Source organism: Oryzias latipes, chromosome 15 (genome assembly GCF_002234675.1).
Source record: "Oryzias latipes chromosome 15, ASM223467v1".
In the NCBI taxonomy this organism is placed as follows: Eukaryota; Metazoa; Chordata; class Actinopteri; order Beloniformes; family Adrianichthyidae; genus Oryzias; species Oryzias latipes.
The window spans coordinates 4,793,712-4,809,361 of record NC_019873.2 but is presented as its reverse complement, the minus strand read 5'-3'; the positions used below and the strand labels follow the sequence as shown (position 1 = coordinate 4,809,361).

The following is a 15,650-nucleotide window of genomic DNA, read 5'->3' as shown; positions in this document are numbered from 1 at the left end:
TTGTGAGCATATCCCCGGCCATGTAGACAGGTTACTAATTCAGCAGACCTTTCAGCACCACCGGTCATGCAGTATCAGGTTCTCAGCCTCTTATGCATTGTCAGTGTGTGTCCCATTCTGGTTACTGTGGAACAAGCATTACCATTCTGCGTGAACAGGGGTTTGCACAGTGTGCCACATGAATAATCATTTCTTTAAAAGGACAGCATACGCAGTGGCATAAGTGCTTATGTTTACTGCTGAGACGGCCTGTTTTGTGCACAGCTAATGTTCATGAACTTTAACCTCTTTTCTGTTTATCAGATTTCCACTTTCATAGTTAGTAAAATGTATATTAAAGCCTGACATCTTATCATTAAACTGCTCTGACTTCATGAATCGTGTCTGAAAGTTGGGTCAACTATTTTTGTAAACAGCCTCTCAAAGTGTACAGAGAGGCTTTCAATAAATTGCGTATACTTATATAGCGCCTTTCTTCCTACAAGGACAAAGCACTTTACAGTCACAGACCCATTCACCCAGTCACACACACAATCACTCACACATTCACACACTGGTGGCCGCTCCGCTGCCAAACACAGGCGCCCGCCTACCACCAGAGGCAAGGTGGGGTTCAGTGTCTTGCCCAAGGACACTTCGACTCATGGGCGTGCAAGGCGGGAATCGAACCTGCAATCTTACGATCATGGGTCGACCGCCATACCGCAGCACCACGGCCACCACGGCCACCCAATAACAGCTGGTGTCCTAAAAAACCCAACAGAATACATTCAACTTTCAAAATGGTCTCAGCTTAACAGCAACATGTACCATAGTCTGGGTGAATACTGGATTCGGATTGGCTGCTGATTGGTGTGTCTAATAAAAAGTGATAATGGACACCTGAAAAAGAATTTCTGTTCATAAAGCACGAGTGTAAACTTAAAAAATAACAAGATTTAAGGACTAACAATTGATTTAATATTAATTTTTGTATAAATGACCATAGTATGGGTTCAGTTCAATTCAATTTTATTTTTATAGCCCAATATTTACAACTATAGTCATCTCACTGGGCTTAATACTGGTAATTTTATAATAAACATGAATCCTAAAGAACATAAAGTCATAGAATTCAATAGGTATTGGCTAAACTAAACTAAACAGACTAAACTAAACTGGGCATTCCTGCCCTTAGACCCTCCTTCGCCGTAAGGAAAAACTTTAAAAAAAAACAAAAAAACGGTTCAGCGAAAAAAAAGAAGAAACCTCAGGGATGTCCACATGGAGGAGAGATCCTCCCCCAGGACAGACAGGCGATGTACCAGAACTCTTAGAGAAGAATTACATGTTTAAATTGTCCGGCAGATGGGCTTCCTCCAGGTGTGGGGGGGGGGGGTGTACATCTGTTCAAAGTGTCCATTATCAGAAATGAATGGACTTCCAACCAAAGCTGAGGACAATTCATGCCTTTGCCTCATCCATTCATTTCTGACCATGGGGATCTCATCGGGCATTATCCCTTAAATATTTATTACAATGTGTAGCCAAAAGTCACCTATCACCTTTACACTCATACGCATCTGTTTGAGACGGATCAATCCAATCCATAGGGTTTCATATATCTGACCCTTTGCAGCCATAACTCTATCAGAAAAGCATTTGTGAGGTCAGACACTGAGGTTGGTCAAGGTCTAGTTTAAAGTCTACACACATGGTCAACCCAAAGGTCCTCTTTGGGGTTCAGGCCAGATCTCTGTTCAGGCCTATCAGGTTTTTGTATTGCACCAATCTCTCTCATCCATGTTTTCATAGACCTTGCTTTGCACCAATGCACAGTCATATGCATCAAGCTCCTGGAAAACAACCCCACATTATCATCCTCCACCAGCAAATTTAATACTCTGCACAATGCAGTCAAGTCAAATTCTCCTGACAACCAACAAACTCAGAGACGTCCATTAGATGAAAGGATGGAAAAGCGTGACTTGGCAATCCCAGAGCGTTTCTGTCCTGGGATGGTGTGCTTTGGAGCTCTGCATATGTCACTGTGATGTAGGGGCTTAGAAGTTGCTGCATAATCATGGGAAATGGTAAATGGCGTATGCTTGTACAGTACTTTCCTACTTTCCTCCAAGGCCCAAAGCGCTTCACAGTCCCATTCACCCTTTCACACACGCTGCCAATCACTTACACTTTATCATAACAACACAATTAATGCACATTCAAATCAGCACAATATTGGTGTTGCCAAATAAAGTACAAGTATAAGCAGATGAGAACATTTGTGCAGAAAAGTCTCTCTGATAGAGTTGTGATCATAAATCCCTGACAGTGAATGCACCTCTAACACCTTCGGGTTGTTAAAAAATCACCAGTTTTGATTAAAAAAGCAAACTTTCAAGGCCAAATTCTTTAAAACAAAAGGACATGACTAAAATTCCTGAACTTCATCCCTGCTTTTGCATCCTCTGTGTCTCAGGTCAACATGGAAACTGCTCGCTTCTTCAAGTCTGACTTTGAGGAAAATGGTTCCATGGACAACGTCTGCCTTTTCCTCAACCTGGCCAATGACCCCACGTAAAAGCAGCATATTACTTTCTCCACTGGAGCCAGACAGACATGTTTTTTTCTATTAGCACATTTATTGTTGAACTAAACTTCACAAAGACGCCAAAAGCTTTGAGCAAATAAATCTAAGTAAAACATGAATCTTTTTAATGCATGAAATACATTTTCTCTGAACTTTAAAGAACTTCTGTTTCTTTCTTGTACATTAAAATAAAGTTTTTCTTTATCCTCTGTATTTTCTATGACCAATCAGCATTGAGCGTATCATTACACCCCGTCTGGCGCTGACCACTGCAGAGTACTTGGCGTACCAGTGTGAGAAGCACGTCCTGGTCATCCTCACCGACATGAGCTCCTACGCTGAAGCTCTGAGAGAGGTACAGCAATCGTCATGGCGCCTGTTTTCACACAAACCCAAACAGATCCCTCTGCTGTCTTGATTTAACCTCCTAAGAACCGAGCTAATATTTGAGTTAACTCTCTACACGTCGTCCCGGTTAAGCAGAACTGCCCTGCTGCAGTGTGAATGGCGATTAGATTGATCATCAGAAGAACAGAAATTAGAGGATTGTTGAAAAACAAAGGCAGCAAAATGAAACGTCTGGTGAAAGTGTATCTGCAGCTCCTTCATGCGGTCCTGCTGCGTATTCAGTTGGATTTCTTCTGGTTCCAGGTCTCTGCTGCCCGGGAGGAGGTGCCCGGCCGGCGAGGCTTTCCTGGTTACATGTACACTGATCTGGCCACGATCTATGAGCGCGCCGGACGAGTGGAGGGCAGGAACGGCTCCATCACCCAAATCCCCATCCTTACAATGCCCAATGATGGTAAGACCTTAGCTCAGTGGCCTTATGGAAGAGTGTCCGCCCCGTGACTGCAAGGTCAGGTGTTCAAATCCAGGGTGAGTCATACCAAAGACTCTAAAAATAGGAGCCAATGCCTCCCTGCTTGACACTCGGCATTTAGGGGTTGGATTGGGGGGGTTAAGCCACCAAACGGTTCCCAAGTGCGGCTGTGTCTGCAGCTCACCGCTCCCCCAGGGGATGGATCAAATGCAGAGAACAAATTTCACACACCTAGGTGTGTGTGACAGCTGATGGTACTTTAACTTTAAGAGCCTGCTTCAGCTCAGGCTGACAATGGAACTCCTCTAGAAGAAGTGTCCTGTTGTCATAGCAACATACATAACTAAAAGTTATGTCGATCGAGGTTCTCATTCCTCCAGGTGACATTGTCTTGAAGTTGAGCAGTGGCATCTGGACTTAATGACTTTTTTTTTTTTTTGAAACGCTCATCCAGGTTTCTAGATTGATGAAGCCAGAGTCTCATGCTACATACACAGCGGGCATGCGTCAACAAGGGTTATTGAACACGGCGGCGTTCACACTGGACGGTCGCTACCCGATACTAGTGCACGTAACTACAGTGGTTGTAAAACGTCAGTGTGGTGCAAATCTGATGAATCTTGCTCCATTCTCTTTCTCTCACAGCTTTAATCCGATTTATGAAAGACTTGGTGAGTTATGAAAGCCGGGCACAAACCACAATTCTTCATTTCTCCTTAATGATCCATTTTTACACGCTTGGAACTTCTGTGAATTACGCCATCCATACGTCACTACCAAATCCTGGTCCCTGGTTAGCCAAAGACTGAGCTGGACATCGTAGAAACTTGCGTAGTGATGTGTGGAATGCAAAAGACCAGTCCTTTCATTGGAAGCAGTTTGTACACGCGTTGCCGAGGGCGATCTGAACAAAGCATCATAGTAAAATGTCGGTGTTGTTGCTCTTTTCCCCAGGATTTAAATGTTCAGGTTTATCTGAAAGTTGTAGAAAAGCAGAAACAGCTGAATCTTCTGAGTGTGTTAAGATCTCAGAAGGATTTTCTGGACGCGCCAGGCTTTCATGCCTTAATGTAACACAGTTATTGTTCTGTGCTTTACAGACATCACTCATCCCATTCCTGATCTGACTGGATACATCACAGAGGGCCAAGTCTATGTTGACAGGCAGCTGCACAACAGACAGGTAGGGTTCATCTCCACTGAGTCTCTGAGCTGTTCCTGTCATTTTCCACTCAGCTTTTGAGAAACTGAAAACTCTCAAAAAGGGAGAACAGGAAGTGTCTTGAAGCAGTTTTTCCAGGTCTGTATAAACACAACCTAATTTGGGGGTTTAGAATGATGATGCTGTGTTGTTTTTGCCTCCAGTTGATGGTGGAATTCCTTTTTTTGGGTTTCCATCACATTAAGTGAAAACCATTTGGAAGAAAACATCCTTTTTCTTTTTTTTTTCAGATCTACCCTCCAATCAATGTGCTGCCTTCACTGTCACGTCTGATGAAGTCTGCCATCGGTGAGGGGATGACCAGGAAGGACCACGCTGACGTGTCCAACCAGCTGGTAACAGTTCCGTCCCTGAGGGTATTGATCTGTGACGAGCAGCCGTCCCTGGTGACACCTGTCTTTATGCGCAGTATGCCTGCTACGCCATCGGTAAAGACGTGCAGGCCATGAAGGCAGTGGTGGGAGAAGAGGCGCTTACCTCGGATGACCTGCTTTACCTGGAGTTCCTGCAGAAGTTTGAGAAGAACTTCATCGCTCAGGGTAAGAAGGAGAGGAAGCAGAGACGTTTCACATCTTAAGTTGTGTTTGGAGCGTGTATAAGGCAGTTCTCTTCTGCCTTGTGTGCTTTGATGATAAAGTACCTTCGGTTTTCTGCCAACATCTGACAGAATAACAGATCTACAATGGAAAGGCTGAGAAGGTCAACATTTTCAGCAGGAACTGCAGCAATCTTTGCTCTCGCCACTCTAAGCTGACAGTAGCTGTGTTTCCATTGGCCATGAAATTGCACAAATTGGATTTGCAATAGTAAAGTCGCATAATGGAAACACAACCATTTTTTTTTAAATCGCATTTACCTAAAAAAAAAAGTTTTTGCGTCTGGAGGAGGTGTTTTTTGAGGCGCTTTGAAATTGAAATAATACGCAAAACTGCAATAGAAACATTTTTTTTTAGCCACATGACCCAAATGAGCCACATGACCAACGGCCAGATGGCAATGCGCTTCCCGGTAGGGACTGGCCGCCTTAGGCACTACACAGCAGGCGCCACAAGACGTCCCACAGCGTCACAGCTCATCAAAAGTTGAGCGTGTCATGTGGAAGTGTTGGATCCACAGCTCCTCCTGTAAAATCACCAACCACCATTTCCCAAAAGCGCTTCATCCGTAGCCGCTCCCACGTGTAAGGAGCTCTCCAGATTAAGATGCTGACATCTCCTTTGATAGAGGATGATGAGCTCTGCAGCCGTATGCCCTGTATCTGCTGTAAATCAATGTGTTGTTCACATTCGTCCCCTTGTTTGTGTAGTGGAAACACAGCTAGTGGGCTGAAGTCGTTTAGAAGTCAGCTGAATGTTAAGTCGCAGAACAATTTTAGTTCAGTTTCTAAATTATTTTTTGTCATCTTGAAGCTTCATGGACACGGGTCTGATGGTTTATGATCAAAGTTGTGATCTTCCGCATTTTCCATCCTTATGAACTGTGTTTCATGTAATGGGCGACGAAGTGTGCGTTATCACTTTTTAACGCACACTTTGAAGGCCATTAACCCGCTTATACCATGGTCACTTACAAAAGTAATACATATTAACCAGTTTTTAGTCCTTAATTCTTGTTTTATTTCCGATTTGGATTTCTTTTCTCACAAAAAGCGGACTATTTGTTATGCGCGCCGCACCACGTAACAAATGGTCCGTGTCGCGCCGCACCACCGCTGCAGTCAAGATTCGGCTATATATCTATGCTGATCTTTCCGATGGGTTGCATAAAGCATCAGTTCAGAGAGAAAGTTCACCTCTTACTGCTTATTTTTGTCCAAATAATGAAGCTAAAGGTTGTTTTAAAAAAGCCGGCGCAGTGATACAAAACATTTAAGCTAGCTGACCGGAACTTCTTTTTTAACCGTGCGGTTATCACTGTGGTATATCACTTTTTAATGCACACCCAGCAGCCAATCAGAATCGAGTATTCACCCGGACCATGGTATAAATTCTAATAACATGAAAACTACATTCATAGTTTTCAAGCCATGCACATGTACCCGTACATGTACACACATACAGGAGGTTTAGCTGCTCTGGTGTTTTGGGTCTGTCTGGACCCGTGGAGCTTATACAGCCACCTTAAGGGATGTCTTAAAAATTGAACATACCAATTTTCTGCATGTGGTAAGTGCATTATGAAGTAGGATAATGTAGGAGTTCACAAATTTAAGTCATTGGCGATGCTGTTGTGCGGTGTCCTCACGCCACACTCTAGCTGTTTGTACGTTTTTTGTACTGGCTCCTCACCGAGTTCATGCAATCGCCGCACACGTGGGCGTGCACGTGATGCGTGAGTGCCTGTAGGATGTCCACACAAACTAGTGAACAGAACTCAGGAGCTCTTTGCACAGTTCTCAGGGTTTAAGGGGAAGAAAAAAGGAAAACGTCCACTGGTCCAGTGACTGGGAGAGCCGGCCTCCTTCAACTGTGCAAATTGCCACATTCATAAATAACAGATGTTCAGAATTTCTTCCCTTTGGCAAAAATATACACAAGCCTGCAGGCGGCTGTGCAGTTTGCATACTTGATTTGAATCATTACTGTGATTAAAAGCTGTCAAAGTGGAGATCACATCGTTTGTGATTCTGAATATGTCCTTGGAAAATAATCGTCCACCAAGCTTCCTTCTTTCTGAGGATGTTTCAGTCTTTTTGGTAAATGTTTCCATGGAGATGTTTCCTCTTTTGAATCCTGTGGGGCACAGAAAGGAGGAAAATCCCCACCAACAAACCACCATGGGACATGGAAAGAGAAGCATTTCTGTCATTTTTTCCTCACGGCACAGCAGTTTTCTACAGGAAATGACAGAAGTTGGTCTGAAGCAGAGGTGGCACATCTGGTCCCTGAGTATAAAACCAGTTCAAGATTTCAGTTTGACATTTTAAAGTCCTGTTTCGAGCTATTGTAAAGCTTCTCTCTCTTGTCAGGTAGGATGGAGAGCTTGTTCTCCTGTTCAGCTGCTTCAGATGTTCACCCCAGAAGCAGGAGAAACTCTGGAGGCACTTTTTCAAAGAAGCAAACGAGACCCAAGCATAAAAATGATCTATAATATAGTGTGTTGCTTATTTTTCTGCAGAGTGGCAGGAGTTCATTTGAATTTGTGGGCGGGACTGTTGGCGCAGAGTAACCCCACCCCCACTCCCTCGCTCCATTGCTGAGAGCTCTCTGTTTACACTCTCTGCTGCTAGCTTACAGCCCATCACACCAACAACCTAACATTAGTGGTGCAACAAAAATGGCGAGCAATATCAGAGGTATCCATCCGTCCAGTTTAGATCCAGATTCCAGCTCAGACGAGGAAAACAAAGACGTTCATGGATCTGTTGGTCTGACAGTGGATGAATCAGAATGGAGCAGAGCAGAGAGACTGGCTCAAATAGCTTTTTTCTACATAACTACAATCCTTTTCAAACTGCATTTTTTCCTCTTCTCCTGATTCACCTCCTGATTGAAATGAATTTAAGCTTAATTACCTTCATACATGTCCTCCATCATGAACAGAAAATGTTACAAAAACACTATTTTCATCAGAGTGGGTCTTTAAGCTTTTGCTGTCCAGTTTACCATGTCAGAAAACAGGAACACCCTCAAGTCCTGATAATAATGCAGGTCTGGTTTGCACTGTGTGGATCTTTTTTCCACGATCTCCCACTGCAGTCAAAACTGTTCCTTTTTCAGCTTGACCATGCCTGACAAAGCTCAGGCCTCATGTTCAGAGACTTGTTGACCCAGCAGACACAGAGATGATCAAATAGTGCCGTGCACAGAAGATAGTGCTTTCCCAGTACGTCCTCCCTGGTTTTTGTTTGGTTTGTCTGTTTTTTTCAGGCCTCAGCAGATCTGGGAGTTATCCATGTTTCTGTTTAAAGCTACCGAGTCATGCCAAAGTTCTAGCGTTTCATTTGAACTCAGAGCTTTTTTTGTGCTTTTTTTAAACAGATTCTAAACCACAATCTAATTCAAACTTTAGAGAACCTAAGGTGTTTTAAAGTTCTTTGTGTTTTTCTAACTAAAGGTGCATGCATTTGTGTGCGTTACACCACCTCTGAACAGTTCAGGTGTTGACCAGCATCTCTGCTCCGCCCCCTTCAGGCCCGTATGACAACAGGACGGTGTACGAAACGCTGGACATCGGCTGGCAGCTGCTGCGAATCTTCCCCAAGGAGATGCTGAAGAGGATTCCTCAGAGCACGCTGGCTGAGTTCTACCCCAGGGAGTCCGCCGCCCGCCACTGAGCCCCACTCAGGGATGCTCTGGTTCAACATCTCCACCCCCCCACCCCCCCTTACCTTTCAGCAAAGCACTTCCCCTGCAGGTGTTAGAAGGTCCCTTCTCCTCTTCCTCTCCATGCATCCCTTCAGGCCCCTCCTCCAGGAGAACCAGGCAGGAAGACTCGCCATCATCTAGATGTACTGTTGTGTATTTGTGCTCTAAAGTCGTCTGTTGGACTCAAAGTGAACATATCAATCATAGATTTATGGTTTGTCTGGACCCACTGCAGCTGGGTGTTCCTCTCCATCTTTTTCTGAAGCTTTCACTTCAATAGAACAATCATTAAATAATAAATCCATGCAAAGTCTTAAATTAAGAGGAAGAGATTTGCAGCTTTATGTCCCCATATCTGCATCAGCGGACAGATTTTTCCTCATGAGTTACAGAAAGTGGCACGTTTTTTTGTTTGTTTTTTTATCAGGAAAGCATCTTAAAGTCACACAAACATGAGCCAAAAGCAGAGATTCTATGTTTATTGGATGTTTGGGCCCTTCTGTTTCCTCTCGGAGCATCATTTACATTTTTGTTTTGTTGACAAATAAATATATGAGATTATATTCGACATTCCCAACTATCCGCAGAAACTCTTTGTTGTGTGACCGTAAAGGTTTTGTGAGTGTTTGTGTCTATGAATAAATTAAATTATATGTGAAAGCTTTCCTCTTCTGGTCTTGATTGGAAAAACGCTTCATGGAGCCACCAAGTAATTATCATATCATCTGCAAACACTGAGGCATTTGCAGCAGTAGTGCTGTCTTGTTTTCACTAAGTCTTTTGGCTGCCCAATAAAAATAAAATCATTAAGAAATAAGTAAAAGCTTGCAATGCGACACTTGTAGATCTGCATCCTGCAAGATCAAATAAACCAAAGGGCTGAATTGAAGGATTTTATTGAAACAAAACTGTTACCGTTTGAACCAAATGGTAAAAAAGGGAAAACTTTTATATTCAGAAGGAAAGGACTACATCTGAAGAAAATAAAAAAGACTACACATTGAAAAGATTTAAAGCTTTATCTGTTTTTTAAAACAAAAGTTAGAAGGTTTTAGAAAGAAAAAGTGACTAATCGTTGTTTTGAATTGAAGGTGTCAGCTGTCTCTCTTGTCTTCTTCAGCTCTTCTGACTGAATCTGGTGATGTTATGCAGCAAATAGATAACAGATCTGTCACTAACTTGGACGGCTTTTCCAAACCAGACATCTAACGCCAAAGGGTCCGTTTCATTTAAAGGCCATTAAAATAAAATGATGTTTGTCTTGTTTACAAGAATAGAAGTGATGGTGTTTGGTCCAAGCGGCTCCTGAGGGCCTCTACAGTGGATTTGGCTCCTTTGGCTCTCGTTTGGGATCATTTTAACTGACCCCCAGACTTTTTATTTTATCTTATTTTTAGGAAATAATATAAAAGTACGACCAAAAGTAATATTACGAGATTGAAAGTTGATAATTTATTAATTAATTTATGTTACTTTGAATCTCGTAGATTTACGATTTAAAAAAAAAGTATCCTATGACTTTTATAGTCATAAATATATAACTTTATTCTTGTTATTTAACAGTTGTGACTTTTTCTCATAAATTTAGGACTTTAGAGTCGACTCGTACCCCTGGCTGACCCCCCAACTCCATCTGGATGGAGCTCGTCTGCTGGACTTTATATATGTAGTTGTAGAGTTAGATAAGTTAATTCTTCTCTATGAGTTCTGGTAAATCGTCTGTCCGTCCTGGGGGAGGATCCCTCCTTCATGTGGATAACCCTGAGTTTTTTTCCGGAATCCAGGTTTTTAGGAGTTTTTCCTTACCGCGAAGGGGGGTCTAAGGGCAGGGATGCCAGTATAGCTTAGTCAGTTTGTTAGTTCATTTTAGTATTTTCCTATTGAACTCTTTGTATTCGTGATCCTTTTGATTTCATGTTTACTTTGAAGCCCATCAAGACGACTGTTGTTGTGAATTTGGGCTATACAAATAAAATTGAATTGAATTGAATTAATTTAAAAAACCGTTTGTAAACTGGCACTAAAACTAAAAATACAGGCACACACACAAAAAAGTTACTAAAGTAATCAGTTACCAATCATACCCAAAACTTTTTGACTTTATTTTTTAAAGACAAAACATTTTTTGAAAGACAGTTTTACTGCATGTTTTGAAATGTTTGCTTGTGGGTGTGAGAACCTGCTTTCTCACTGATCTGCAAATGACAGCTGCTTTGAACCTTTGACCACCTGCATGTCTCAGTTTACCTGGGACAGGTGTGGCGCCACAGCACTTCCGGTTGGACTTTGTCTTGTTTTTATTTCTGGCCATGGCGGCGGAGGAGCTGGGCAGAGTTAGTGTCGTCTCAGACCTGTCAAAGCAAGGTAATGTCTTCACAATCTGCTCCCTTTAGATTGGTGGTGGTGTCCCTCCGCAGCACGCGGGATCGCGGCGCGCGCCGCGGCGGCAAAGATGCCCTGCTGTAGCACAGGTGTTGCTGCCCGCCACGTTACCTGTCTGAAAGTCAGCGACCCGCCGGTTTGGAAGCAAGGCGTGACGGAGGGCCACGTTTCTGTCATCCTTCCTGCCACTGGGTTCCAGAGCAAACTGCTTTGGTTTAGTGCAAGCACAACGGTCAAGTGAACCGACATCTGAGATGATCATGAACAACATTACCAACAATAATCCAGTGAATGTTTTGTGTTACCTTAACCTCAACTTTAGAAAGAGTTGACATGACCAGATGTTCCCCGTTTACGTGGAGTTTCTTCATTTCTGTTCTGATCCCATCCATGTCATGCTCAACAACCCACAAAACACTCTTGTCAGTGTTAAAGCTCTCTTTTAGAATCTGTCTGATTGATCATATTTCAAAGAAAACACGTTATTTCTGGTAGTTTATTAAGGAATGAACAGACATGCAAAATGAATTTATTCATCAAATAACAATATAGGGCTTGCAATAGCTCTCATTCATTTCAGAGCACAGTACATGTTATTTGATAATGCGTGATATTAGCGCTGTATACCGTGTTTTCTGCTTGCTGGGCGTGTGTACCGCAAACTACGATGTAAACGTGCATGCAATAAGTCAGTGACGGCTAGCGAGATCGCACTTCCACAGATGTCGGCTCACTTGACCGCGGTGTGCAAGCCTGCCAAATGTTGCACTACCTCAAATGACCACTGGAGGCTGGTTTCACCTCAACATTACACCAAAAAGATGGTTGTGATTATTATTATTGTTTTTAATGATAAACACAAGAAATAAATGAATGAGATGAACAAATATACATGCACAGAGAAATCAGGTTATGGAAATCTTCATCAGATTTCTCAAAAACTGACAGTGTCGGGTACAGGATCAAATAATTAAAGAAATCTAATAATCAGGTTTTGGGTGTGCATGATCACACTCACTACATACATGAGAGGGAGAGGATCTTCTTACTGAAGCCTGTTCTGTAGACTTTGTTTTCAAACACTACAGGCACATGGTTTAGTCTGAGTTCTGGTTCTGACAGAACCATCCACTGTGTGTGAGAACTGGACTGAATGGCCCCTCCTCCCTGACGTTCTAATCAGGAAGTACTCGCTGGTTCCAAGAAGCTAAAATAAAGAAACAGCTGCTACTCCGTCATCCTGTGAGTCAGAATAACCATTCTTGCTCTGTTACCTTTTTTAACATCTTGATAATCCTCTTTTTTTTCTGCACCTTCTCACTGGATTTTTATGTTCAGCTCGGAAAAACACTGCATAAAAATGTGTCTCTTTTTTTTTTGGTTCAGTGGAAAGTCATTAAACTCCGGTTGTTTTCAGCTGGAGAAAACATTCCAGTCCTTAGAAGTGTCTTTTTTTCTCCTGCGAGCAATGAATTTTGTGCAAACTGGAGTGGAGAGGATGCAGGTTTGGGGAGTGGGGGAGAGGCAAAATATGTAGAACAATTTTCTCCAAAAAAACAATAAACAAACAAACTGTCATGGTTTGGGTTTATTTGTGTTGGTTTTTGCTTTCTGTCTTGTTCTGTCATGGTTGAGTTTTGTTTCCTGTTTTATTTTGAAAGGTTTCCCGTTTTGTCATGTTATTGAGTTTTACTTCCTTGGTCCCAATCAGCCCTGATCATGATCACCTGTGTCTTGTCAGTCCTGTCTGTATTTAAGTCTTGTCTCTGCCTTCCTCTTGTGCTGGTCCATTAATGTCTCTCATGTAACGTCCTTAACGTCATTATTGTCTCTTCATCCCTGACTCCCTTCTGCCTTGTTCATGGTTTGCCCACAGTGAGTTTTTGTTTTATCCTGCTCTGCAGCGCTTTTTGTTAAGATGAAATCCCTTGCCCTGGAACCTTGTGCTCCCGTCTCTGCATTTTGGGTCCTTCATGCCCCAAGCCCTCCTAACCTGACACAAACAAGAAAAAACATAATTTCTTTCAAAGCCTTGAAAATCGATGATTTCACTGCAGTTTCTTTGTAGTGGTCAGTTTGATTGTTCATGGTTGTTCTGCAAAAGATTTGGAGAAAAAAAAAACGGGTTAAAGCACAGTTTGAATCGAACACTCAATGAATTTTTGTTCCCCTCAGTCGAAATAAGACAAGTTAAATGCAGCGAACAACTTAGTTCCTCAAATATGAGGATGATTCAAAACTCAGTAAAGTAAATATTCTGCACATCGACACATGTAAATGTAACAATGGCACACTTATTGGAGGAAATGTTTGCCGTCTTGTATTAAAACCTGCTGTAGTTTCCAACATGTGAAGCGGTGACTGTTCAGTAACACGGAACTGAGAAAGCATCACATGCTGGATGAGTCTGTCCTTCAGTGCTGCCAGTCCTCTCTGCTGTTTGCCGTGCTGAAAAATGGCTCACTGGCATCCTCTGCTCCCCACAGCCCTGCACGAGTATGAGGACCTGCAGAGGAGGAGCGAGGCAGCAGCCATGCAAGTAAGTGTCCCACGCTGTCCACTCCGCGTGAAGCCTTCTGTTTCTCAGTCTAGCAAAGTCGTAGAAACTAGCAGGACGTGTGCGGGCAGCAGTGCATCACACACACGCACAAGTGTAGCCCTGTTGTACAGAAAATGATTTAAATGTTTAGCATTAGACTTGAAGGCAGCTTTACAGAAAAACACATTTACAACTGCAGGTTAAGATAACTGTCAACGTGAAAGATGCGTGTAGTAATACTTTGTGGAACAGATAATTATAACAGTAGCTGTGCTTCCATTGACTATGAAACTGCGCAGATTGGATTTGCCATAATAAATTCACCTAATGGAAACACGAGAATTTTGAAACTTGCATTTATCGAAAAAAAAACAACTTTTAGGGCTTGGAGGAAGGGTTTTTTGAAATGGACATATTTTGCAAAACTTCAATGGAAACTTTTTTTTAAATTAACCCTTGTGCTATCCTAAGCACTTTAACGTTGGGAGTTGGGTCATCTAGACCCACTAGACAGTGCTCTGAACCTTTTTTCTTCAATGATTTGTGATCTTCACTGGTGTCCATGGATTACATGAAATCTTTCCACCTTTATCCACCTTTGTCATGGTGGGGAGAACACGTCAATGGAAGGGGGGGTCACTTCTCCAACAACAGACTTTATTCAATGCAGGTGCATCGTTTACACACCGTCTCAGACCCAGAAGAGGTGGAAATAGGTTTTAAAAAAAGTCCATGTCCGTCAAAGAAAGTTGATCATGAGAGAATAATGAAAAAAAAACAACTAAGCTAACTCTGTGCTAACTTAAGCAGCACCCGACTGCGGCGCCAGTTAGAAAAACCAAAAAAAACTTTCGTCAAAACATCTTTTTTTTACTTTTTCTGACATTTGTTTTAGCTTTATCTACACAGCTCTTTATGTAGTCTATTGGATTATTGTAATGTATTTTTATTCATTAAACTATGCCGTCTCTTGTTTATTTTTTCCCTACTGAGACATGAATGTTAGTGGCAATTTGTTGTGGTCAATAATCTGCATTAACAAAGTAATTCTAAACACGAAAAAGTAAAGTCGTTTAGAAAACATGTCAACTGTTCAGCAGTGCCTGATTGTTGTTTGCTGCATTGGCGTTTTCATAGTTGTGGTCAGTACACACAAGCTCTTTGTTGAATGGATGTTTCGGGGTTTGATACTAATGCCTGTGACCCTGCAACATATTTTTGACAGTTATCTAACAGGGAAGTTTCATATTCAAAACAAAGAAAGATTGTATTTAAAACAGACATAATACCAAATGTATTTGTTTTTCTTACATTTTTCTCCAAAGTGTGCAGAACTTTATCTATGAGCATACACTTCATTTAGACAGCAACCGTCTGTCTGTCTGGGTTAGTACTCTGTTAGTACTCTGTGCTGGGTCAGTACTTCCTCATGGTGACAGTTAACGTCTCTCAGTGAACCTTCACTAGTTACCTGAATCCTTCTCTTCACCTCCCTCCTCTCCTCTCAACAGGCTTTTTTGTGAAAACAGCAGCTCTGAAACATCTTGGCTGAAAAGATCTGTTCTTGAAGAGTTTGGTGACAAATTCTGATCCGAGAAGAAAAAAGCAGTTTTTACCGCAAGGGAAGAGAAAAAGAAAAGAAGGGAAAAAACAGCTGTTACAATAAAACATTTTTAAGTTTATAGCTTTTTTTTATTTAAAATTTCAGAATTTCTTCAACTTTAAATTTTATTTTTTCAAATTTAGAGTTTTTATTCAAATTTTCAATATTCTTTTCATGTTTACAGTATGTGCTTTTGAGTATAAAA

At 42.0% G+C, this 15,650-nt stretch overlaps 2 protein-coding genes across 4 annotated transcripts in view; both read left to right on the top strand.

The window, feature by feature from the left end:
• Positions 1-8,916, top strand: part of atp6v1ba (V-type proton ATPase subunit B, brain isoform-like) — a gene marked incomplete in the record, with an annotated part of 39,373 nt that extends 30,457 nt beyond the window's left edge. The window contains 7 exon segments of the mRNA NM_001278849.1: positions 2,462-2,559; positions 2,804-2,927; positions 3,224-3,374; positions 4,493-4,575; positions 4,845-4,949; positions 5,024-5,153; positions 8,748-8,916. Coding sequence (NP_001265778.1) covers positions 2,462-2,559; positions 2,804-2,927; positions 3,224-3,374; positions 4,493-4,575; positions 4,845-4,949; positions 5,024-5,153; positions 8,748-8,890 — 834 coding nt within the window.
• A 2,242-nt stretch (positions 8,917-11,158) lies between these two features.
• The window catches only part of shtn1 (shootin 1), a 43,756-nt gene continuing 39,264 nt past the window's right edge, over positions 11,159-15,650 (top strand). Inside the window, exons 1-2 of one of the 3 annotated variants that reach the window (XR_002874798.1) lie at positions 11,159-11,285; positions 13,790-13,842. Coding sequence is in view for 2 of the 3 variants with exons in the window: in XM_011484069.3 (XP_011482371.1) it covers positions 11,231-11,285; positions 13,790-13,842 (108 nt within the window). In the remaining variant the exon portion in view is untranslated. Of the gene's footprint in view, positions 11,286-13,051; positions 13,179-13,789; positions 13,843-15,650 lie in introns of those variants that run through there. The other 2 variants (XM_011484069.3, XM_011484070.3) reach the window with 2 other exon arrangements.